The sequence below is a fragment of the Strongylocentrotus purpuratus genome, unplaced genomic scaffold (assembly GCF_000002235.5).
Source record: "Strongylocentrotus purpuratus isolate Spur 01 unplaced genomic scaffold, Spur_5.0 spur5_scaffold_13, whole genome shotgun sequence".
Classification (NCBI taxonomy): Eukaryota; Metazoa; Echinodermata; class Echinoidea; order Camarodonta; family Strongylocentrotidae; genus Strongylocentrotus; species Strongylocentrotus purpuratus.
In genome coordinates, this window is record NW_022145598.1 from 21,542,166 (window position 1) to 21,568,076 (window position 25,911).

Consider the following 25,911-nt stretch of genomic DNA (forward strand, 5'->3'; position numbering starts at 1 on the left):
ATTGTTGGCGGGAACCAAGAATGGCCTTTTAGTGCCCCTGGTGGGGGGGGGGGGGGGGGGGGGGCAGGGGGCAGGCCCCAAAAGCTCTTGGTTTTAAGCCTCTTTGAAACCCTTTTAGAACACATTTTTTCAATGATTTCTCAAAATGGAAGGCTTTGATATGGCACATTTTATTTGCATACAATTGATAACATATGAACTTCACATCATATTTCAGACTATGAACTCCTGTTACCTCTATTGTGAAATGGGGGATGTACTTGTGGAAGGCAAGGACTGGGGTGTGCTTGAGGGTTTTCCTTGAAGTGACTGGTAGGTTGCTTGCTTGAGTTTGCTAAGGAGGTCCTTGCTATACTCCCTTTGGTAGCATGGGACATCTGTGTTGGCAATTTTCTCTGTTAGGAGTGCTTGAAGTGTTTTCAAATTCATTGATCCCCTGAAATCAGTTTTGTTCTTCCTAACAATGCTAAAAACTCTTTCACATGAAGCATTGGAATGTGGTATCACAAGCAAAGATTTCATCACTTTGCTCAGAAGTGTGTATTTCTTTGAGCCATTGCCATCCTCCATCTTTGAAATTGCAGACCATTTCTTGTCTATTCTCAAGTTTTTGTTCAGGATCTCTGGTTCCCCTGAAAAGTCTTCAACCTGGTATTGTGCAAATTCCAGCTCAAGCTTGTCCAGGTCTCCATTCTCTGATTGTCTGTTCAAAATGCAAGGGTACTTTTCAACAAAGTATTGCACAGATGAAAATGACACATCTCTTCTGGAACTGACATCAATCACTTCAGCCTCCTTAAGGAACTTAACATCTAGTGGCCAGGTTTTCAAGGCATAGTCACATGCTGATTCATAATACTTCCTCACCGACAAGTAGAAGTATGTCAAATCAGCATCTGTAAGACGAAGGGGAGAATCATCTTCTGGGCTTGTTGTACTCTCCAGGTATTCCTTGGCATCTTTTCCAATCATTAGATCTTTATCTGACTTCTGGCAATCTCTCTTACCATACTGCACTTTCTTGACATCAGAACATTCAACAATCACTGTTGGCTGCACGAATCTAACAAGCATATCTTGGAAGGTTTTATTAAGCTGCTTATTAAGAATGTGAATGCAGGGTTCTCCAAAATCTTCTTCCTTGATAAAGAACACCTTCCCATGCACAGAATTGGATGAAAATTTCAGAATTTATTCTTTTTTATCATTCTGTGGTCAAATCTTTTAAATAACCTTGCATATGCCAGATAATTAACAAAACATCATTGTTACCGAGAGAGGGCGCTAAATACGATTTAACGGTCAAATTCGAATTTTCAAAACTAAGGATCGAAGCAATTCATAAAAATGATGCTATTGTCTTGCAATGTGTGTAACCTAACAAACTATTAAAGTTCATGATACTGGCATAAAACAGTCAACGTGCAGATTAGTATTTCAAATAAAAACATAAAATCGTGAGAAAATCCACCCTTCAAGTCCCGCACACGTGTTTATGAGTAAGTCTAAGTTTTAGGGAGATTAATGAGGTCCCCAACTACTGACGAAATGAACTCAGGTCTATGGTATAGAGGGGTAGACTATTTCTCGATTTTACAAATCTAAGAACTGTTCATACTAACCTGAAAAAGCTCTGTATTCCTTTTGTATTGCCCCTTGCTTTCGCGGTTTGCTTGTGTTTGTCAGATGTGATGTGGCGAAATACATCATTTCTTCCCCCACTCTTGATGGAGATATCTGCGCCGCAAACTGTACAAAATGCGTAGTATTCGCCTTTCGTAGATTTCCCAACACAAGGCCATTCCAAGTGGTAGTCATCTTTATATTTCTGATAATATTTCGACTTCGACATTGTCCTGGATGATATTTTAATACTCAAACAGAGAGCAAAATACAGCCTTGTTTTGGACAAAGTTGACTTACGCCTTCGGAAGATGCAAGTTATATCGATGCGTTCCCAACGGCAAAGGAGATCAGAAAAAAAAAGTCGGCTTCAAAATCCACTCTGCAGTAACACTGCCATGTTGGTATCAAATGATAATCCACTTAAAAATCACATCGCAAAAGTCCCCAAATCAATCCAAAAACTGATGTTGAAATGTGCAGTTTTTTGGGCCGATCGCAGCAGACAAAGTCTGCTTGTTGTATCAGTGCAACTTCTGGCTGCTCTGACGCGACCGATCGGAAACCGGCACCAACGTACCGGGACGCTACGGGGGCCGGCGAGGAAGCCGCCCGGCAGAGCAAGCAGGCGAATTGCTATCACACAAACACCACTCACATTATCACATGTTCCCAATGGTTTGTTAGATTAGCCCGCCAGTCGTTCGGCGTAACTCTCATTTATTACGCTGTTAAATAAAGTACGATATCACGGTAAATTTATATTCGACGACTGGATAACAGGAAAATTCATATTACAGAATTGCCGTGTGTTTGTATACGTACGTACGAACTCAACATGCTAGTCTTGTGAAACAGTCGTTTATGAAAATAATACAACTTAAAATCTGGAAATCCGGGAGATTTTTGCATGGGGTCGGGAAAACGGGATATTGGGTCAAAATCCGGGAGTCTCCCGCAGGATCCGGGAGACTTGGCAGCTCTGCATTACATACATGTAATGCATTGGAACATACACTGCAGCCTGATACACTGTACATTAGTAAGCCATAAATTTATTCCTGCAAAGCCTGTATGTCCACCCTGGGTCCAAGTTGATAAATGATAATACTAAAAGAAGATGGTAGTGAAAGGAACTGTGACAGTGTCAAGTAAACCTACAATGTAATTACCAGTAATGAATAGAAAGTTAGGAAACTTTAAAATTGTAAAATAAAAAAGCAGATACCCTGCTACTGCCTTTGCAAACATCTCTCCATTTGATTTATGATTTTAAAAATCCATTCACCTTGGAAGAAAATGTTTTCTTTAGTCCATCTAGGTTTTCGATTTTGATACATGTACAATGTAAGTAACAGTGCAAAATGACTGGAAAACAGATTACAAGGGAAAGAATTATACATTTTACATTTTACATGCAGAGTTGCCAAGTTGTGTAGGAAAATGTATGGACCCAAATTTGTATTATTTTTAGTTCAATTATTCTCAACTTTTCACTAATATACTTTATTTAATTCTGTTTTTACTTTATATTTTTCAATTATTTGTTTCATTCATTTTGTTGTAATTTGTTGTTGGGGGAAGGGGGAGGGCAGTACTGCCAATACTGGGTATTTAGAATGACCCTAAAATCGTATTCGCTACATGTACAGTTGTACATGTACCATCTTTATCAAGTTTAAAACAATTCAAAAGGGACATAAAATACATGAACTGTACAATAAAAGGGAGTATCAGCCATTTGATATTGATTATAAATATTGAAATCACCCACAAAAGGCCAATACTAAACATGGGGCCAATCACCTAGAAATTAGTTATCATTCAGCCCAGCCCGTGAAAGGAATAATTTATAATTGTATCAATATTATTAGAAAACAAAAATAATGTAGGCAAGGAAATACCACTCCTACAAAAGTACAATGCATTGCATCATGCATTGTATCCATTCAACACTGCATGGTTTCTATAAAGTATAAACATTACATAAAGTAGTCTAAATACACTTTCTTGCCATGCTGACAATTTCCCCATAAATGGGCATAAAAATGGCATGATCCTGGCTTGGGGGAGAATAATCTATTTGTGAAAAATATGCATCAATTTCCATTTAATGATATCTGATTTACAAATTAACATGCACATGAGAAGACAGTACTTAATTAAATACAGACTCTACATGTACAAGTACAATTTTTTTTTGTAAATTGTCTACATACTGTATACATTGTAGACTAGTAATAGATCTACATGTATGTAGACCTATAACTAGACCTATAAATAAAATCCAAATAAAAGAAGGCAAATCAAAATATAAAGACAAATTAATATTATAATTATTCAAGACTCTATATCTTGACCTCAATTTATTATTTCAGTTTTACTATTGAAAAAAGGGTTGAACATTCAAATATGGATCTGGAGCAATTCATGCACATTTGTAACATTGTCAAACTCAGAATGTTGTCATCATGATTGATGTTCACAGAATAAATCTAAGGACAATTGTCTATTAAATACAAAACTAACTAACAAATACTAAGTAATCCAATCTGTTTTTACTGGTTCTCTTCTCTGCTCTAAAACCATAAGTCAACGTATGGAGCGACCAGCTCCAAGACAAATGTACGGGACCACCTCACGAATCGCCCCGCTCAGCTAGGCACATTATCCTCAGGGAATTAGAGACATGAATAGTCTGTACACTGTTGGGTGTGGTCCTTTAGATCTCGTTATCTGCGCAAACTACGACATATCTATGAATAAAAATATAAATTAGAACTAATACCCTCGGTAATGCACAAAGTCCCTTTTTAAACAATTAAAGAATATTAGTAGGGGATGGGAAGTGAAATTTTGGTTGTTCGCACATCCACGCAAAATGCGAGATGCGGCTCCGAGCCCCGCAAATACCACCACATACGAAAGGGAGGAGGCAAGCGGGAAGGCTACGGCGTAGAAGACAAAAACACACCGGCTGAAATTATTATCGTTTAATTCGATTAATTAAAAAGAATACAGAAATATCTTACCGCTTTTTGTTTATGGCCTCCTTCCATAACAACACCCCATTTAAGAAAACTGATATTGATCCGATTTACCCTGCTGCCGGGTAGGGTTCACTTTTGGACATTGATGAAGTGTTCGCTGCCTCGCTTCCATTGGCATTAAATCTCTCCATATAATAGTGTACGTTCCGTACGTACACAATGCATGTACTGTACGAACGCGATTCGTAGTATGGTAACGGACTGCGTGCACAATGACTTTTGCATACAAAATTGGCTTTCATGTCCTATGAAAAAAATAAAGACATTTCAGAGCGAGCGACTTTCAATACGTAGTCTTCCTACAGTCTATTATGTATGTGTAATAATAGCAAATATAAAGGAAAACTAAAATACGTTCATTTTTGAGTATTTAATACAAGGATTTATCTTTTTTAGAAGATGCAATTTGTTTATAATTATTTATTTTCTGTAGAGATTGTCTATATTTATACAAAATTAAGCTGTGTTTTAGTGACCCTGGCCTTGAATAAAACTACGTGCTATTAAGATCGTAAACAACAAACTGTTGTGTACATTATCAGCCGAGCAAGATAAAATACAAGAGAATGTCAACTCGAAGCTGGATAGCTTGTGATTATAGGTCGTCGTCCAATTTCGATAAGAGTACCGGTTCGTCATGGTGAAATCTATGATACATCAGTCGCTCTTCAGTGCAGAAAGAAGAGCCTGTCGCATCAACTGTAGCTGTCCGTAATTTATTTGAGACAGTCACTGTGACTGAGTGTGACACTGCCAGAGCCGGTGCCGTCGCTGTCCCGATGGCTGTAGGGAGATCCGGCTGTAGACGTAATAGACCCTAGACCTCTAGTCTAGTTTAGAAATAAGAATTAAGATAAGGTTTACCTGCCGACCAATTATGACTTAACCAGCTCCAGTTTCCGGCATATTGCATGCAGCGCACCTCCGACTGAGACTAGATCTATGTGAAAACCTTTTGACTTTTGTTGTCATCAACACTGACACTGTATTGTTTTGAGACATTTATTTATTGCAAGAACTTAGAAGTGCATTTGTCAAGATGGAGTTTGAAGTTGAGCAGTGCAACCCATCTTCTGAAGAGCCTTGCCCGCTCTTCATTACAGGAGCAAGGTAAGAATTTTATTTTAAAATGTGGAATCGTTGTGAGGAGATATTTATAGTAATTCTGAATGGAGAACAACAATAAACAGATGGACTAAATAAATATGGTTTCAGACTTGCAGTTCAGATTTTTTAAAATTTTACCAAAGTAGAATTTGTTAAATGAAAGATGAAGAACTGATTAGAATTTATATTGAGTTTATTGTTAATGTTCTGTTATAGAATATAGACCCTAATGACAATTTGTCAAGATGTTGATGTGTTGTTTGGTTTGCTCCTTTGTCGATTTTTGTTTTGTTTTAGTTTAATATCATTGTTTGGAATCTTGTTCACCTATTTTCCTGCATTATCTTGAAATTAGCAAACTTTCATGAAAAAGTTAGAGATCACAAGTTCACAATAGTTTAAAGGGAATTGGTAAAATTGTTCAGATGGGAAAAAAATGGTGCCAAGGTCGTGACTTTAAATAATGCTAGATGTAGGCCTATAAGTTTTGGTATAACTATGGGGTCATGTATTCAGTTCAAATGAACATATTGGAAACATATGCGATCCTACAATATTCATTGATCGTTGTCGCGGTTGAAATCGAGTCTTAAGTTGTAGATAATAAACTCTTTATGTTGTATAGCTCTCTCTCAAGGTCAATATATTAATTTAGCTATAAAACAATGTTTCTTGACTGAAATCGACCGATAAGCTATTCCCGTTGGGAAATTATATATCACAACTACATACTTTGAGAATTTCATGGTCGCAGCTACCATCGTAGGCGCTAATTGGTAGGCGCCATATAAAATTTATCAAAATTTACCAGGAGCACCGGTAAATTTTCTAGTACTTATAATACATCTACAGGGGCATCCAAATATATCAAAATTGTAAAGAATCACTATCCACCCAATTTTCAAAATTTCCCAAAACTTTGTATTACCTTTAAACTAAAGATAATCTGAAAGTTTGAGCAAAAAGAGACCATTATAAATTAATGATAAAAATTTGAAAAACTGATCTGATCGATTCCTTAATTCTCTGATCTATATTATTTTTAATTACTTTAATTTTAGGTAAACGTGAATAGTTACAAAGCATTGAAATTGGCTCTTTATACCATTTACTGTTAGAAAACCATACCTTTATGGTTTGAGAAATTTTTCAGGAATTTTTGCCTGTTAGAAGGAAAATAATACCCTGTAAGTAATTTTTTTTTTTTTAATTACACTTTTTTATCAACCTTCAGCAATGTTATCGGTTCACTTTAAAGATAACCGTTGAAGAAACATTGAAGATTGTTCATCTCTAAAGTGCTCCTTAAATTATTGTCTCTCTCCCCCACATTTTTCTTCAGCAACAATGATACCATGACCATGTCAGCTCTGGCTATTGTCTTGGGAACGACATGGCTGCTGTACTGGGCTCTATCAAGACTCCTCCTGTTTGTAGCCATCCTCAACATCATCCCACTCATGGTCTTCGTGTTCCTCTACACCACCTCCATCTACTGTCATCTCTACAAGACCTGGAACCACATCGGGGAGGACCTGGTCTTCACGGCATCCGTCTACGAGAGGGCCAGGAACAACATTGCCTGGGGCTGGGACCTCATTGGAAAAATCTGGTTTGGTAAAGAATTTAGTCAAAAACATTTTGATAGACTGATAGATTTGGTAAAGCAGGACTTTTTTAGATTTCCCTTGAAATCCTGTCAGGTTTGGGCATTTTTCTCTTTCATCTTTTTTTATTAAAGCGATCCGATAACTTTGTCCCAGATTCTGAAACAAAATCCTGGATCTAGCTCATGCTGCAATGATGATTCCAAACCTTTAGGTACATGTAAGTCAGGAACCCCATGACTTTTACAAGCCGATCACCTGTCTGATTATCAAGATATTTACGATTGGAATTACAAATTTTAAAAACTGTTTGCCAAACGGTTTTCATTACACTACAGTCTATTGGGGAAAACGAGGATGGTAAAACCAGTCACTCAAAGATTTTTACTTTTTTGAGGCACTCCTTGATCATTTTGAAGCGCAGTTTTATTAGGGCTTCAATATTAAACCATATCACAGACACTGATAACACGTATGGCTGTGCATCTCAGATTTAACATTGTTAAACGATGCCTTTAAGGATTAAACCATATGCATCATGTGCATCTCAGATTTAACATTGTTAAACGATGCCTTTAAGAATTAAACCATATCACAGACACTGATAACACATATGGCTGTGCATCTCAGATTTAACATTGTTAAACGATGCCTTTAAGGAATCAATGGCATGCTTTCGATCTACATGTATGTATGATGGATAGCAACAGTTGTAAAGAATTCCTTTGAAATTACCATCTAGTTAAAATGATATTCTTTAAATAGCAAATGTACCATTTAATTCTTCATCATTTTGGCTAACAAACATTTGTATTTTCTTCACTAATCGTTTACTGCTTCACTATACTAATAGTTGTTGTTTTCTGTCTGTCTACACTTTTTTTAATTTATTAAAGTCAATTTTCTTTCTTGTTTCTTTAATTAAGCTAGGTAGGATTATTTTGTTACTAAGTTACATTTGAAGTATTAATACTTTTTTCTTATTTCTCCATTTTTCTCTGTCCTGTCTAGGTTTCGAAATACAAGGATTAGAGAACCTGCCGAAGGAGGGTGGCGCAATTTTGGCATATTATCATGGGACTATTCCTATCGATATCTACTTTATCATCAGTAAAATTAGATTGGAGTGCAACCGCTCTTTGAACACAGTAGCTGATAGATTTGTTTACAAGCTTCATGGTGAGTACATTTAAAGGAACTTTGTCATACTTGTATTTGTGCAGTGTGATTTCACCTCTAGATACCCTCATTTGTTGTTTGTAGATATTATAGGAAATGGACGCAAACATCAGATACAGTTAATACTTACCCGTTGCACAAACTGTATTGTAAATCCAAATTTCTCAATATAGAATTTATTGCAGTTCCTTTCTGTGTTATCAGGGGCAGATCCAGGAAATATGTTATAAATAAGGGGCTGCAACTTTCTTTAAATTTGCTGATAACTCAATTAACCCCCTCCCCACAAAAGATGTCATATTCTCAAGGGGGAGGGGGGAGGGGGAATTTGTGTACTTGCCTTTTGAAAAACTATCTGTTTTAAAGGATTTGTATTTATGTATATTTGTTTTACAGCTTTTTTATGGGAGGGGGGGGGGGGCCTTGAACATTGTTTATCATTGAAACCAAAGTAATATTAACATATAGCCACTACAACCATATTTCTTGTCTACATGTAGCTTGGGCAGATTTCATTATACCTGAGATATAGTTTAGTGTCACCAAATCTCTTCCATCCGACCGTTTCACTTCAAGTGTGTTGTCAATCAAGCTGTCAATGTCTATAGTTACCTACACATGAATACATATTTTGTTTATAAGCACACTTAAGAAACCTTTTCATATTTTGTGAATAAGTTACAGAAATATTAATAAATGCCAAATACCATGATGCTATTAAAGCCTTTGGACCTTTCATAAAGAGAATTTGTAAAAGTGCAGTCATTTCAATTTGCTGTTTTTTGAAATCATCAAACAAAATCCACTTAAAAGGGGGATAAAGTTCAAGACTTTGAAGATTGATTTAGATAAAGAGGTTTTCAGAGTTGATTTACTATTCTTGCTTCATAAAAGTTTGAATGAGGATTAGATTTTAATCAACTGGGCTGTTGTTCAACCATTTATTTGTGAATGATTTGTGACATTTGTCCACTTGACTTTTCAATCATTAACAAATTATGATTGAAGTAATAAAGGTCACAAAATATAAAATATACATTGTATATTCAATTAAATACAAAGTAACTGGTAGGAAGCTATGCAAGCAGTTATTTCTGTCAATCAAATACTTAATACTCCCGGCTCGTTCTACTCCTTAATTAAATAAAAGCAATGTTACATGGCTGGTACATTTTAAAACAATTTTAAAACTCATTCATACCGATGATGGTGAACTCTGCATTTAGGGCACCATTTATAACATGAATTTTACTTCTAACTTATTCTAACTTATTCTTGGTAGGCCAATTAATCACCCACCGGGCCAGATACAGAGTGTGGGCCACTCCTCAAGAAACCAAGATATATTTCCATCCATGTTAAATGCATCATTGATATAAGTTGATCTGATGTTAGACATCCTTATGCAAGATTTGGGTATTTCTTTGAAATAAGTATGTTCAAGAGTCTGTTGCGTACTAACCAATGTACAAGGTTTTGTCAAAATTAAGCAAATAAGTAACCTTCTAGTAGGATAAGTATACTCATACGGTGTACACATTTCAGAATCAGTTTCAAATCAAGTTTTCATTGGACATTCATTTTTATGTATTTGTTGATTATTTGCATTTTTCTATATGTAAACGTAAATGGTTATAAATACCCACTTGTTGAAATGTAATGTTGAAAACTTGAAATGCAGTTGTTGGGGACTCTATCATGAAAACGTGTCCCTTATCATACTCATTAGTATACAAGGGGATTTTGCTGTTTACATGCAGTACGGTCAATAAGGGTCTATACTTACTTATTATCACACAGTTTGAGATACACATTTTACATGCAAGTGTACCAACCACCAATATATATATTACTCTCAATACAAGGGTTTCCATGTCACTATACTAAAAAGACAATGTATGAGGTTCAAATAGTTCTACTTTAGGGATACTCTCTTAGAGGCTGTTCACACCGCAATGAGATAGCGCGGTCTATCGTAGCACCCCCTTTTTTCTAGTGCGCGCTAAACCGCGCTATCTCTCGTGGACCACCCCCAAGAGGTGCTCCAGTGGCACGTCGTTTTGGCTCGCCATGGCTCGCTGTTGGGCGGACCTACATGTAAACGACGTTGTACCTTCCAAACCGCAGAGATAGCGCGGTCTAGCGCGCACTCTAGCGCGCACTATCTCTGCCGGTGTGAACAGCCTCTTATTGAACTTTTAAAAGCCATTGAGTAGACTAGTGATCACAGCCTTCACAGGCGTACAATACTCTCATCAAACGTGTAAAAGTCATTGAAAAGACTACCGGTAGTTGGCACATGCGCAAATACTTTCAAAGAATAAGAAAGAATGCACAGAATCCAAGTCTGACTGTACATGAGGTTGTATTTAATCCTTTATTTTATTGATACTCCTTACCCATTAACCTGTAGAATAAAGTTTGTGAGGTTGATTTTTAGATATTCTAGCTCTACTCAATTGAGACAGTAGGAAAGGATTATAGATGAATGGTTGCTAGGTTATGAAGGTGTAGATGCCAAGTGATTTGAATGCTTACAGTGTACCAATCACCTAAACAAATATTTGTGTCGATGTTTAAAATTAACCTAAAAATTCTATACAATATATGAGGAGTATGACAAAAATAGAGAATACCATTAAGTGTATCTCAATCCATGTGATAATAAGTAAGAATGGGCCTAAGAATAGACCTCTAATGACACTGCTTGTAAACAGTAAAATCCCCTTGCATAACCTAATGAGTATGATAACGGACATGTTTTCAAAATAGAGTGTACCAGTCCCCTTTTGCAGGCCTTTTTTATGCGAGTGTGTATGATTGCCTCAAGTAGTTTATGCATTTAATTCTCTTCTTTAATCATTGTACATCGAGAGAGCATTTTAACTTGCAATCTCTCTCTCTCTCTCTTTCTTTTTTGAAGTACATTGTATTTGAAGTTCATATTTTGACTGTAGTATACATGTACATAGCGTCATTGAACTCTTGCAAATAAAAAACAGACTATTTTTGGAGATTTGTTTTCCACAGCTGTAGTATAAATTTGGTTTGTACCTCGCCGAAGAAGTATTGTTGTTGAGTAGTTTAAGCACTTGACTTGAAATTCAAAGGTCATGGTTCGATTCCTGAACACGGCACTAATGCCCTTTGGCAAGGCATTAATCTACATTTGCCACACTTGACCCAGGTGATGTAAATGAGAACCTGGCAGGAATTAATTCATTGAAATGCTAGAGTGCTGTAATGGCAGCTAGACTAAAGCTGAGCTGATAATTAATTTGTGCTCCTCCGAAAAGAGTTGTCTAGATAGACGGCGCTATATAAATGCCTATTATTAGGCGTTATATTGTATATGTTGTATTGCCCTTTGCGCCCGACCCTAAAATCTTGAAATCTATGGTTGGCTTTTTTTTTTAAAGCATTCAAAACTGAGAAATATCAGCCCAAAGAGGGAGGAAGAAAAAAAACAATTTTTAAAATTTTTTTTTTCAAAGATTTCCGACCGATCGGCCCATGTTTTGGCACCTAAAGCCTTAAAGGGCAGTACAACATCTTTTTTTTTTTTTTTTTTTTTTTTTTGGGGGGGGGGGTGGGGTCTTTTTATTATTCCTAAAGTACTATGTAGACCCTTTTACATATGTATGTTTTTCACTGACCTGGCATCCGTCTACTTGATTTCTCCAGGCCTCAAGTTACTATGGAGGATCTTTGCTGTGAACATTGGTACCCGAGAGGTGTGTGTTCGGATCCTCAAGGAAGGCAACCTCCTGGCCATAGCACCGGGGGGTACCAGGGAAGCCTACTTCAGTGGCAACACCTATACTCTCATGTGGGGCCAGAGAAAAGGGTTCGCAAAGGTCGCGATGGAAGCCAAAGTGGTACGATTAAAGATTTTTTTTTTTTTATTCCTGATTATTTTTTTCCCAATTCTTTTTTTTTTTTTTTTTTTTCAATAACTAAGACAAATGAAAGGTTATGAACATTTTCTGTACAGAGCAAATTGGAGAGGAGCTTGCAAGATACGTCAAAGTGCAGTCAATTTGTATTTCACAGATGACAATTTCAAAAGTTCATAGCTTTTCAATTGTAATCGGATAGAAAACAGGCTTTATTCACAGCCCACAGGAACTGGCTAGCTCCCGTGATGCTATGTTATTGAGAGATAATGTTTCAATGTGCAACAAACATTACCGGTATGCATGTGCATTTATTATGTCTAACTAAGCCCTGATATTTTCTCTCTCTTATTTTTTCCTCATTTGGTGTAGCCTATCATCCCAGTCTTTACTCGGAATTGCCGAGAAGCCTTCCGCACACCCAAGCTAGGGCGGGGCATCCTCAGGTGGCTGTACGAGAAGACTAGAGCTCCACTAGTCCCCATCTATGGGGGTTTCCCCGTTAAACTAAAGTAAGGGAAAACACCAGATGACACAGTTGTGGATATAAGTTTCACTTTCTTGCGTTAAAGAGTTCATATGCATGCTGGATCATGGTTGGCATTTTTAGTTCCTGTTGTCTTCAATGAAACATGTTTGGTTTCACAAATGGAATACAGTTAAGAATTAAAAATTAAACTATTAATTTCCTCACCAGGTTTTGTGAAAAAAGAATTTTTATTTATTTTATTTTATTTTATTTTATTATTTTTGATTCAATTTTTCTTCCCCAATATATATTACTTGAACATTTGGCACATTAGAGGTTACCCTACATCGAAAAGTATTCAACAAAGGTCCTGATTCAACAAGTCCACCTTTACGTCATGAGTTACAGAAAAGAGAAAAAACCTTTTTTCTTTAATTCACATTAACTATGGGTATGAATGATGTAGTTGTAAACTGTCTGTGTTAGATATATAGTGACTAATGATAATATACATGACAATGGTAGCTTCATCAGTGTTACAATTGCTATTCTAGATTTCCCTGCAATCATTATTACCCCAGCATTGCCAGATACATCTACCTGTTTGTTATACATGTATATGTACCTGGGTGAAGAGAGACAAATGTGGGGTTAAACGCCTTGTTTCATGGACATGTGCAAGCACTGAACATGGATTGAACCTGTGACCTTTTAGCATGATATTCAAGTGCCTTCACAATTAGTGCTGTTACATCACGGATATCTCCAATTCCGTTTAACTTGTGAACTTGTCACAAATAATAGTAACAATGTAGTTTTTAGATGAATGTGTAAGATCATTAATGAAATTTAAAACAGTAGAGGACCTAGGATAGAACCTTGCGGTACGCCTTGTGTAAATATTTGATGAATTATTATTATAAACTACATATTGAGATCTATTACAAAGATTACTTTCAAACCAAGATGACAGACAAATTGGAGTGTTGTTCTAGTTTTGGAGTGGTGAGTCAACACACAGATTACTGAGCTGGGAGACATTGCCAGGCATAGTGCCAGGTGGAGGGGCATAAATCGAAACTTTAAAAAAAAAAAAAAATTATAAAAAAAAAAAAAACAACGGGAAAACGAAACCGTACAGTTGAAAACGGAATCCGCCATGGGCAGTCAGATACCGGACGGTTAAACGTTTGACTACAGCACTATTCACAATATACCACAGTGCCAGCGCAATGGACTTGAACTCAATTCATTTAAAAAAAAATTTTTTTTTAAAGATTTCAAATAGAAACTGTGTTAGTCACAGAGGGAGGGGAAACCCCATGTACACATCATGTATGAGGATTAATGTAATCAGCATTGTTTTGTTTGAAGCCATTTAAATATCAGATCCTGGTTTATCTTTTAATCTGCATATACTACAGTATCATCCCATTGCACTCTTTTGTTAGTATTGTGAAGTTCCTGCAATCCTGTCATTTCTAATTACTGCAATCGACTGACAGTAGATGGCTTTATGCAGCACAACAAAGGATAACTTTGGTAATGCAACAAAGGATGTCTCAAGTGTCTGATAATTGATTTAGCTTGCTCTTCAAGATGCCCTGCAATTTGTTATGTTTTTGGAGATAAAGAAGTAAAATAACATTCTTTGTTTCCTTTTTTAATTTCCAGGACATTCATTGGTCCTCCTATCCAATGGGATCCCCAGATGACAGTAGATGATATCGTACAGAAGGTTAGTTCTCTTTTGCTTCAGTCCTTGTGGAGTGCAAATAAGGATGGCGGGAAGTGGGAGTATGAAATACCGGTAGTGTTGCTAGTGTCTCTTGATTTTCTACCAAGAGTTTGCACGTTTGAATCATGTTTTAGTGGGTCCTTGGGGTGTTTCACAAAGATCCTAAGTTGAACTAATCTCTTAGTTGGACTTACAATTATGGAAAGCCATTAGCATCTATGAAAATATTTTGTAAAAATTGTATAAAAAGGCATAAAAAGTCGATTCAAATCACTCATATTTTCTATTATCAAGGAGATTTCATGTTCTTGATGTGGAATTTATAGAAAGTCTAAAATACCTCAATTTTCGCTTTTGAATATATTTCATTTTAAGGCTACAAATGGCTCTCCATAATGTTTAAATCCAACTTAGATTTAAGTTCCACCTAGGATCTTTGTGAAACACCCACCAGGTTTCTTTGATAAAAGAAATGTATTTGTTTTATCTATTCATCTATCCAAACTCAAGAGACCCTGAGAATAAATTAATTTCATTCTTAAAATGCTTGTCATTACACTCAAGCTAAATTCAGTATGCATGTAATTGCAGGGAGTCTGGTTTCATTTCAAAGGTAGCTGGCGCTCTTTATGTTTTCTACTCTTGTTACATTGAGGTAGATGTACTGGGTAATTGTATACCACAGGTCCCAATTGCTGTCTTATACATTCTGTAGAATTTTTAGCTACATACAGACAAAAGAAAAAGCCCTAATGGTATTGTGATTATGATTAAATGTTTGATTACGATAACTGTTTTACCTGGCTAGTAATAAAGCATGTACTGTCTATGTGTGTAAGTAAACAACCAAGGGGAGCAACGGCTTTAAGTCCTCTCTGAGGGACTTTTTAATGAGGATTAATGCCATACCGAAGGCATAAGTGCATTGACTTGGTTTGGAACCCAGGGCCCGTATTCAATTCAATACTTAAGTACAAAATTTAAGCTTTTTACTTAGTATTTGGCTTACATAAAATACTTAGCCAATTTTGGTATTCAATTCACACTTTTGTGTAAGTATTTTACTTTCAATCTAAGCCAACTGCATACCAGACTTAAGCCAATTATTTGGTGGCCTTGATTGGCAGGCATATGGTTTTCTTACGCAGTATTGTATCCCGCGCACAATTATATCAGCGCGTATTTATTGCAATGCATCAATTGCGCATTACTTTTGATTGACCGTGTGACGTCACAATGCTTATCAGTAAGTATTTTACTTAAATTTTGTCTTACGTAAGTATAAGTCTAAAATGCGATTTGAATACGAGATAAGTCAATTACTTAACTTAGCCATTTACTTAGTAAATTTCTTACTTATGCTAAGTATTGAATTGAATACCGGCCCAGGACCTCCCAGTTAAGAGACTACTGCTCCACCACTGAGCCATCATATCTCCTCAATTTTTATTCGAGCTAGTGCTACTGAGTCAAAATTACAGAAATAAACATGATCAACAAAATATCAATTTATATGGAACCCCAAGAAGATTTAAGCATTTAGCTTGCCTGGATATTATCCTCAAAATCCCATGCATACATGTATGTATATGAAAAAGTCTTCTTGTAGTATAATGCGACATTTTATGTAGGTTCATCATCATCATCATCATCAACAACAACAACAACAGTACGATGGTCATCATTAGCACTGTAGTTTTGACCCATATAAGCAATCATAGAGTTTGTCCTTTTTCTCATAAAATGTATTTCAATTTCTGTCCCATTTTTTTTACTAGGCCCATGAGGCTGTGGAGGGACTCGTTCATAAACATCAGAAGATTCCAGGCAGCATCCGACGTGCTTTCTTAGAACGCTTCTACGACTCCGAAGAAAAAGAAGAATAAGTACTTTTTTATTAGCTAGTTTTACCTCGAGTTTTACACAGTACAGTATCGGCAAATATTTCTTTACTCTAAAGAAGCATCTCAATGAATCTATGATATACAGTGTACCCTGTAATTTGTATTTTTATAAACTTAAAAAGACATTCCTAGATGAATACAGGCTTTCTTACTATTGACCATAATATACATCAGTGTAACACTATTTTAGCTAAATACATGTAAATGTATCTTTGAAAACTTTTATACTGGACATAAAAATATTATGTATTTGCCGTCACCTGTGCCTGGGAGGCAAAAATGCAAACTGAATCGCTGTAACACTTGGGTCTCTCCTCCCGGTATAACTGATTGGGGATGTGCAGGTGAACCACTACAATGGGGTTTCCCCCTACTCTTATAGGAATCGTGCAGTGGATTCTTAATGTGCAAAGGTGGTGACTCTCCTCTACACGGAGCCTCCATTTAACACCCTATCCGAGGGACGGAGTGTTTTCCACTGTAACATAGCCTGTCTCTATGAAACAGGAAAGGGGCACATGAACACACAACGCAGGCTTCAGTCATACAACTTGGTTGGATTCAAATCCACAATCTTTGTTTCAACAGGCAGCAGATGCTTTACAGACCAAGCAAAAAAATTGCCTCCTTAATGGGCACCCGGTAGGAAGCGACTGTCATTGTTGGTCAAACAGTTTTTGAGCCTCAAGTAACGCCTGGCTGGAATGTTCCCCAGGGAGTGGAGATTGTGCACGCAGTGTGTGCTGGCAAGTATCGAATCCAATGACCAGAGAAATAGTATATCTGTAAAGCGTTTAGAGACATCATAGATGTATTAAGCACTATATTATGTTATTATGTATGACAATTTTATACTTGTTGAATTACTTTTTATGAAAATTTATATGACAAACCTGATACGTCCTGACTTATGATTAGTATTCAGTATTATCAATTTCCAGGGTGAATTCAGGTTGTATAACTACAAAATCTCAAAACCAGGGTTATCATAATGCTGAAAATTAGGGGAAAGTAAACAAAAAAATGATGAAATTTCGGATTTGCTTGCCATAAAAGTTTATGCAATTTACCATCACTTTGCCAATGACGATGCAACTCATTCCTAATTGTGATATGTTGGTAATGCTTTGTGGAAACTGTTCCCACTCATTTGTGAGAAGTGTACAAAAAAGAACATTCCTGTTGAAATGGTTGCCATACCTTTATTACTGTTTTAAACAGCATATACATCAGGTCCTAATTAGTTTGTAATCCCTTTTGGATTATAATTTATGCAAAGGGGTTAATGGGAGTGTAGCCTGACGACCATTAATCAAGCCCATTCGTTTACGTGCAGTTGTCCAAGAGAAGATTAGATGGCGTTAACCAGTATTTGCCAAGCTACACTCCCTTTAATTTCAAGTTTTGAACCATCATTTTTCTGATGCATATGTTTTGCTGAGAACTGGAGTGTATTCATCCATATCTATCAACTTAACGTTTATACCTTCTAGCATGCAGCAGGCAAGTTTGTTTTTGCTGTGCTAAAAAGTGTGTTGGCAGGGCAATTCCTTCTATTATGGTCGTTGAGGGGTCAGTGACACAAAGACGTAACTCCATTTTGGCCATTTTGGGAAACAGTGGTTTATGTGTCACTGAGCACTTGGGCCTTAAGGAACTAAGCCTATGTTTCACAATCCATTGACTTCAATGGGGTGTTGGATGGAGTTAGGTCATTGTGTTTCCTGGAAAGCCCACATTTTCTGAACATTTTGATATCGAATACTCATTTTGGCAAAATATGGAATTATGTCTCTGTGTCACTGAACCCTTGATATGTAATTTGTTGAATTTATACTAGGTACAAGAGTATAAATCTTAATCTAAGTGTTTTCTAATGTAAATGTACTGAGATTGTGAACATATATCATTAAGACAATAGGCCAAAATCATTGTGTGTGCTTAGCTTTTAATCTGCTTTAAAGATTGTGGAATATAATATTGATTAGATACATTTACGGGATCAGTTGCAATTGAAGATTTACATGAGATGTATTGTATACAATGTATCTAAAGTGTGATTATGCAAGGTACTACATTTATGCTGGCAATACATGTTATAAATAGTATAAAATTAACATAAATGTGTGACATGTACTACATATATTGGAGTAATTTTTGTATAAATTTCATTACCTAGAGTGCTTCAATGAATGAAATCATTACATTAGCTGTGTCTTAGTATTTAATATTGGACTCTGAGAGTATTCTGACAATTCATTGCCAAGTTTGACGAATTTGAAATAAGAAATTGTGCAGTTATTGATAAAGTTATCGATCATACTTATATAATATTGGAGGGCTTTGAGTGTGATATACAAGAATATATTGCTTGAGCTATGACAATATTGGACGAGTCGAAGACGAGTCTAATATTGTGTAGCGAGAGCAATATATTATTGTATCACACGAAAACAAAGCAATACAAATATTATTATTATTATCTTTAGTATTCTGACTAGTGAAATTAAAGAATTTGACTTACCTCGGTAAATATGGCTCTGTTTTCGTATGATATCGATATGATATCGATTTCAATAGTTGAAATTCACGGATGACTGAGCAGTACGAAAACAATATTAAAACTGCCCTAAAGATATTAAAGACGTTGATTTATTGTACCACTTGAAAGCCTTCTACTGTACATTAGTCATTCCATCAAGGCTGACAGCAGACAAGAAAAGAATAATTACATTCCCACGTATGGCCAAGTGTCGGTCAGTATGGAAATGATGTAGAGTTGGTGTTGTCATGTTAGTTACTGTGTGCATGTAAATCGTATACTCTTGAAGTTGTATAAGATCTTCAGTAGTGAATTTTCATACCGGTATAACATTCCATGTTCTACACACCTTGTTCATCAGTCCAATCAGCAGCTCTTCTCACTCATGTTAATTCTGCAGGATGTAAACTGATTTAGTCCCATTGACTTCTACAATCAGTAGAATATGTTGCAAAGTACTGTACTATATAACTAGATACATTTGCAAATACGCCAATTCAAATGAAAGTAATATGTAATTTTATAGATTTATTCCATTTAGTAGAGTAAATTCTGCAGTTTATAAACTGATTTGTGTCCCATTGACTTCTACAATGGGTGGAATGTTTCGCAAGGTACTTTAAATCTAGAAACTTTTGCAAAGAAGCCACTTTGTAGATACTATCTGCGCATGTGCCGATAAAGGTCATTTGCACAAAACTGTAAAATCCATCGAGATGACTGCTGGAAACATGCTCATGAAAGTTATGACAAATCGGTATTCATTTATGCACCAGTGGTAAATTCTCTGTTGCGCGGATGGAAGTATTCTTTCAAGAAGGCAACACAATAGGTATTCATAAAGCACCTCTATCACGTTAGATGTGATTATTCTAAAATGTCTAACTATTTGTTTTCTAAACCAGTAATTTGTATGTTATTCAATAAGTTTGTTTTAATTATGCAATGTAAAAACGATGCAAACTGTACCTCAGTACTTGTGAATGATGATAGTTGATAGAGATTTTTTTTAATGTAATAGTAGTTGACGTTAGGTTAGGATCATTAGGTTAGGATACATGTAGTATCAATAGTAGTAAGAATGATACAATTATTGCTGCTTTACTTTGCTGCTGCTATCTTTCTAACACTCTATCTCTCTCTTCCTTTCTCTCCCCCTTTCTCCCTCTCTCTCTCTCTCTTTCTCTCTCTTTCTCTTTCTTTCCTCTCCTCTCCTCAAACTCGTCCCTCATTCTCTGACCCCCAATAGGAGCCTTTCTCTTTTCCTCCTCTTGCCTTTCTTTTCACCTTTTTTTCTGTCACCCTGTCCCCGCCCTATCTCTCTCTCTCTATCTCTCTATCTCTCTCTCTCTCTCTATCTCTCTCTATCTATCTCTCTCTCTCTCTATCTATCTCTCTCTCTCTATCTCTCTCTCTCTCTCTCTAGCCATCCCTTTTTTTTTCATTTAGAACCATATGCACTTTGTACTCTGAATAGCAAAATCATATATGACTTGAAGAAAACAAATATATATGTAAAGAGTATACTGCTGTTCACACATCACCAAAAAGAAAGGGCAATATTGTTACCAAACAGATTTCAAGTTCAATGATATAATATTTATATTTTCTGTATCTGTTTCTGTTTATATTAATGTGTTTGTAATTTACATAGTAATTATATCTAATTAGCAGAAATGGACATTCTTGAGCTGGTGCCAATACATTCTATGCCAGAAATATATATATATTGTAACATTCTTTGTACAGATTCATGTCATATATATATTGTCAACTGACAACAAAATAATATAGATTTAGAAATATATTTCTATACCTTTGTGATGATATAATATATTTAGATGATTGATAAAAGTAGCTGGCAACTTATGATTTACAAGAAAATGATAATGTTTCTCACCTAAGATATAACATGAAATGTATGTTTTGTATAATTCTACATCTGCTGCTCAACCAGTTGGGCGCTCTCCCCCCTTCAAAAACTTTCATATGAACCCGTTGATGCCCCATGGGATTCCTTTATTCTTGATTCCAAGTTATAATTCAAATGTGAAATACATATAATATACTCTCGTGTCCATTGAGAAGTGAGACACGGATGACGTCATTAAATGTGATGTTTCTTTCACACATTGTTCAATCAAAAACAATGTGACTGACATGTGTCTATCAAATGAGGGTATTTACATTTGGATGAGTTATGTATTGATCATTCCTTTTGGCCTGAGTGAAGGTCACACGAAGTGTTTTGGAGGTTGAATACATCATAATCTAGCAGTACAGTGTTCTTTTCACAACTTACTACCATTCCTTAAGGTGATTTTACCGAAGTACTACATTTCTCTACATATCATGAAAATGATAACAATATAACTAAAAAGAAATCTATGCATTGTGTAATAATCAGGGGTAATTGATATATAAGTATCTTGTTGCTTCATATGGAAACAGCTTGTGATATTTTCAGACCTCAATAAATGGAATAATGTCAGAATTGTACATATGTATGTATTAATATTTGTGTATGCCTCCTCTTCTCCCCCTTGCTATCTCTCTCTCTCTCTCTCTCTCTCTCTCTCTCTCTCTCTCTCTCTCTCTCACACACACACACACACACATATATACTCCCTCTCGCTTTCTCTCTCCCTCTCTCTTTGTTCCATTGATTGATTGATCAGTCGAAAACGAAAGTAGCTGAATTAAACATAAATTACTTTTACACAAACAGACAGAAAAATTCAAGTTAGAATGATGAAAATGATGATGAGGAGCGGCCCGAGCGGGATGAGGAAAAGGAGGATGGTAATGGTGGTGATGATCATAGAAATATGTCTGCCTTCCATTTACATAGGCATTTCCAATATAATGGGTACTATGTGCCAGTAGTACAATGTTGTTGATTGAATCTCTTTGACATCGATCAAAGTCCAAAGATATACCCTAATAAAATCTATGCGGCTTATATTGAGAGCGCCACCTTGTGTTTGGAGGAGCATGTTTGTGCTAAACCTAAACATAAAGTCCTTGCAATTTTTAACCCATAAAGGCTAGGAAGAACTACAGTGACAGTTTTGCCGCTAGAAACTTCGAAGGACTAACTATTTCATCGGAATAATACGAGTGGTAAAATTGTAGTAGTGAAACATCACAGAAAGTGGCATGCTCCTAAATGGCCCGGTTGAGTATAAATGCCTAACTATATTCTTCATTCAATTTCGTGAATATTACCAAGAGTCCTTTTCAGGACTCCTCAATCTCGATCCCTCTCACATGGTGCAACCACAAGCCTACTTTATTTTAAGAATATTGTCATCATTTTGAAAACGTGTTCGAGTACGAAAATTAAGGGAGTATAAACGAATCCAGAAGGCCCTAATTCCTGATTTATTGAAAAATAATATTTTTAGTAATTAGGAGTGAATATCATTCACTTTGGCGATACGACGGCTTTCTCTTGATCGTTGTGCCCATCTCTCTTTCGCTGTATCTCCTTCTCTTTGCGTTCGTCGTCCAGTTGCCCCCCCCCCCCCCTCATCCTCTCTTTCGATATATACTCCCATCATTCTCTTTCTCTTCCCATCCACCTCTTTTTACCTAAAATCAAGATTCTTTTTTCCTCCTTGAAAAAAAAATGTATCCATGTTATTCCTGAACGAATTTACTTTAAGGTGTTGCTATCGAACGCGTGTTTAAAAGGATTCAACAACGGCGGGAGGAAATACGACCCAATTGAGAAGGGGGAAATATATTACTTGGCAGACTTTAATCATTGCATATAAACAATATTTGTCTTTCTTTTTTAACTCGATAACTAAAAAGAGTGTAACTTGGACCGCAACTCAAACACTCCCTTAGCAGAATGCTTACCACAACATAGAGCCAGTGCTGTTACAACACTGGCTCTATGTTGTGGTAGACTTGTTGTTGTTGTTGATGTTTGATGTAGGCAAGTCGGTCAGTTTATGACTATTATTGCCGAATACTATAACAAATTTAATTTGAATTCAAATTTACGTATAAACAATCATTAAAATATGCGTGCACATGTATTTCTTCTTCTTCATAAAGAAACGAAAAAAAGAGAAAAGAGGATGGAGATAATGATATCATGTTAGATTACCGTTGGGCGTTTTATATTTAAACGATATGGTGTCTTTTCCAGTCAATACTTATTGCACAACAATACAGTTACACCCCTCCGCTCTTTCTTTTATCTCTTTATCGTACAGCGAATGAGTAATACCATTCACCCCGCCCATCAACAGAACCCCCACAGACAATGCATCGACAAACATAAACCCCTTCACCATGCGTTTTGAATCATTCAAATCAGGCCAAGGCATAATCCGACCAGTTATAAAAACAAGTCCATTAATTTCATGTAATTAAGTCTCCCGATACAAACCATGCTCATGTGAGCTTCTGCAGTTGCTATGGATACCATTTTAGCGATAGAAAAGGTCGTTCATGATTGACTATTCTGTCTGTTCGGCGAAAGCGGACCAAACTGTCATTACAGCAATGCATATTTTGCACGCAGAGATCCTGATAGTTTAGTCTTAATACCAGACATTGAAACATTGAAACATTGAAACTGACATTGAAACTGACTTGCATAAGTACTGAAAATAACTAAGAATATGTGCTAGCGAATGGTGATACATGTTATAATAAGCATTAAAAAAAACTTCTGAAAAATACATTTATTAATCTTCTTTATAAAATATAAAAAAAGTGTCAATCAACCCTAAAACAGTCTAAAACGCTGGATGTCGTATTACATTTACATGGGTATACTTAAAAATATATAGGATCTTTGCATTCATTATTTCGATGAAGATAACTCACTCTGACCATACGATTGTACACTTTCCAACAAAGATCTTATTCTGTTGAAAATCTAGAAAAAAACATATATGTATAGGCAACTCAGAAAACAAAAGTCCTTCGACTGGTCTGAATACCAGACTAGACTAGATAACAATAGCGCTCGTTCGCTATGCAACCGACGACGCTACGGCCAGAGAATGCTTGTTTTCATTCAATAGGAATAGAAAAGCTTCGATTTTGAATCATCAATCAGTATGCACGTTACACAAAGATCTGTGAACCGTGGCGTGCTTACGAACTATAGTCGCTCTTTTTATTACTAGAGAAAACATATTACTTTGTGCATAGACATTTAGATTACGATTGTAACAGTACCGGTCTGTGTATATCATTTGGCGTAAACTTTCGCCCACAATTCGTTTAGTTTGCAAAATATAAGGTGATACCGACTTCATGAAAGGATATTTAAGTCTACAGCAGAAGGAATAGTTGCAAAAGACAGTGAAGGATTGCTGAAGCGAAAGGATTAGGAGTTGTTTAACTTGGAATAGCTGAGACAACTAAACGCACAACGGTGAAACTGAAGTATTATTGGATTATAAGCAGATTGGAATATATAGCATGCTGCCGGTTTGAACTTCTGATACGATGGGGGTTTTATCGGCAAGTGTTCTTCTGGTGGTGGTTTTAAATGTGCATCATGTTATAGCACAAAGTAAGTATTCTTTCATTTGTATCAAATATTAATACTATTTAATAAACTTCAACAAATCAGGTATTAATTCAGACATTTTGAGTTACATGACATTAGTTATCGAGTAAAAAAGTTGAGATAATATTTGTCCTGGTATTTACAGGTTACACGGTGATTGACCATTACAATTGCTAAGCTCTAAAGTATGTAGTAAAGCATTCTGTAGTTGTTTATAGTTATTAAGGTATACATTTACATTTATGTAAAGTTAATACACGTCATGGATGAATTATGGATGTTATGTAATATGTAGTTTAAATTTGTGTTGGATCTCTTTCATTGGTAGTAGTGGGTTGCATTAAAATTACCAGAATGAGATGAACCGGGTCGTGTTGTCTGCTTCCAATTTAATGATAGTTATTGGAAATTACTGTAGTATTCTACCATTCAGATAGTTTTGTAGTATTATAGAAATTGGAAATGAGTTTTGTTTTTCCTAAAATACCGAGAAATAAGATAATAATTTGAAATCTTTACAGAAACCATAGAAATATATATATAAATGTATATATACATATATTTATGTTTTTATCAAGGAAAAATACATCCCTTCTTATTTACTTTTAGTGTGAAATAATATTGAAAGGCAGCGTGGATTCATTTTCGGCTATTTACCTATGAATCACTCGTAAACGTACACTCAAAGAAGTGTGGAAGTAAAGGAAACTGACACGAGAATGGTTCATATTTAAATGATCCTGTTTATCCCGTTTCCTCTGTGTTCTTTTTTTAGTAAGTGGAAAATATTGTGACTTAAACTACAGTCTGTATCATAAATGTGTTCGTGTAATACTATATAATATGTTTTAACGAGCCTATAGAATTATCACATAATAAATGCAATTCAAATTGCATCGCAACTGATCATCAGTATCGATAAATCCCTCCAAATAGATTTTCTGAGCAGTGGGATATAAAGAAAAGGCTTGAAAATAAGAGCGTTGTCATCTTTGCCTATTTCTGAATAACACCTTTATTCATTGTGTTGCATATTGTAAAGCAACATAATAGCCTTTTGAAGAAAAAGACAATATTATATGATAATATACATAATTATAGGTTCATTATACAAAATACCTTTCTGTTAAAGTTCATCGAACGCTAATGTTACATACATACACTGTACCTCCATGTATAGTTGTATACCACCATTCGGTGGTAGTCAACCGTGTTCCATTCATCATTAATTGGTTGTTCAGAAGCCATGTCCAT

At 35.9% G+C, this 25,911-nt stretch overlaps 3 protein-coding genes across 9 annotated transcripts in view; 2 read left to right on the plus strand and 1 right to left on the minus strand.

Annotated features, from left to right (window-relative positions):
• The window catches only part of LOC577159 (cerebral cavernous malformations protein 2 homolog), a 53,364-nt gene extending 48,545 nt beyond the window's left edge, over positions 1-4,819 (minus strand). The window contains exon 1 of the mRNA XM_030983143.1: positions 4,656-4,819. Within this exon, the coding sequence (XP_030839003.1) occupies positions 4,656-4,682 (27 nt within the window). The 5' untranslated portion in view covers positions 4,683-4,819. The remainder of the gene's footprint in view (positions 1-4,655) is intronic.
• Positions 4,820-5,659: 840 nt separating this feature from the next.
• LOC576829 (transmembrane protein 68) lies at positions 5,660-16,924 on the plus strand. Its single transcript, XM_030983146.1, has 7 exons — positions 5,660-5,783; positions 7,123-7,397; positions 8,399-8,566; positions 12,251-12,444; positions 12,835-12,974; positions 14,606-14,669; positions 16,448-16,924. Exons 1-7 carry the CDS (start codon positions 5,713-5,715, stop codon positions 16,553-16,555), a joined length of 1,020 nt encoding a protein of 339 aa, XP_030839006.1. The 5' UTR covers positions 5,660-5,712; the 3' UTR covers positions 16,556-16,924.
• A 7,290-nt stretch (positions 16,925-24,214) lies between these two features.
• Positions 24,215-25,911, plus strand: part of LOC577221 (neurogenic locus notch homolog protein 1) — a 72,493-nt gene continuing 70,796 nt past the window's right edge. For 6 of the 7 annotated variants that reach the window (XM_030983147.1, XM_030983152.1, XM_030983150.1 and 3 more), the window contains exon 1: positions 24,217-24,660. In XM_030983147.1, coding sequence (XP_030839007.1) covers positions 24,594-24,660 — 67 coding nt within the window. In that variant the 5' untranslated portion in view covers positions 24,217-24,593. Of the gene's footprint in view, positions 24,661-25,911 lie in introns of all 7 variants that reach the window. The other variant, XM_030983153.1, reaches the window with a different exon arrangement.

What these genes read in the sequence shown, in the direction of transcription:
- LOC576829 (XM_030983146.1), top strand. Translation starts at nt 5,713, where the DNA reads ATGGAGTTTGAAGTTGAGCAGTGCAACCCATCTTCTGAAGAGCCTTGC. An exon ending in CTCTTCATTACAGGAGCAAG is followed by an intron (nt 5,784 to 7,122) that starts GTAAGAATTTTA and finishes ATTTTTCTTCAG; the next exon opens with CAACAATGATACCATGACCA. An exon ending in ATTTGTTTACAAGCTTCATG is followed by an intron (nt 8,567 to 12,250) that starts GTGAGTACATTT and finishes TGATTTCTCCAG; the next exon opens with GCCTCAAGTTACTATGGAGG.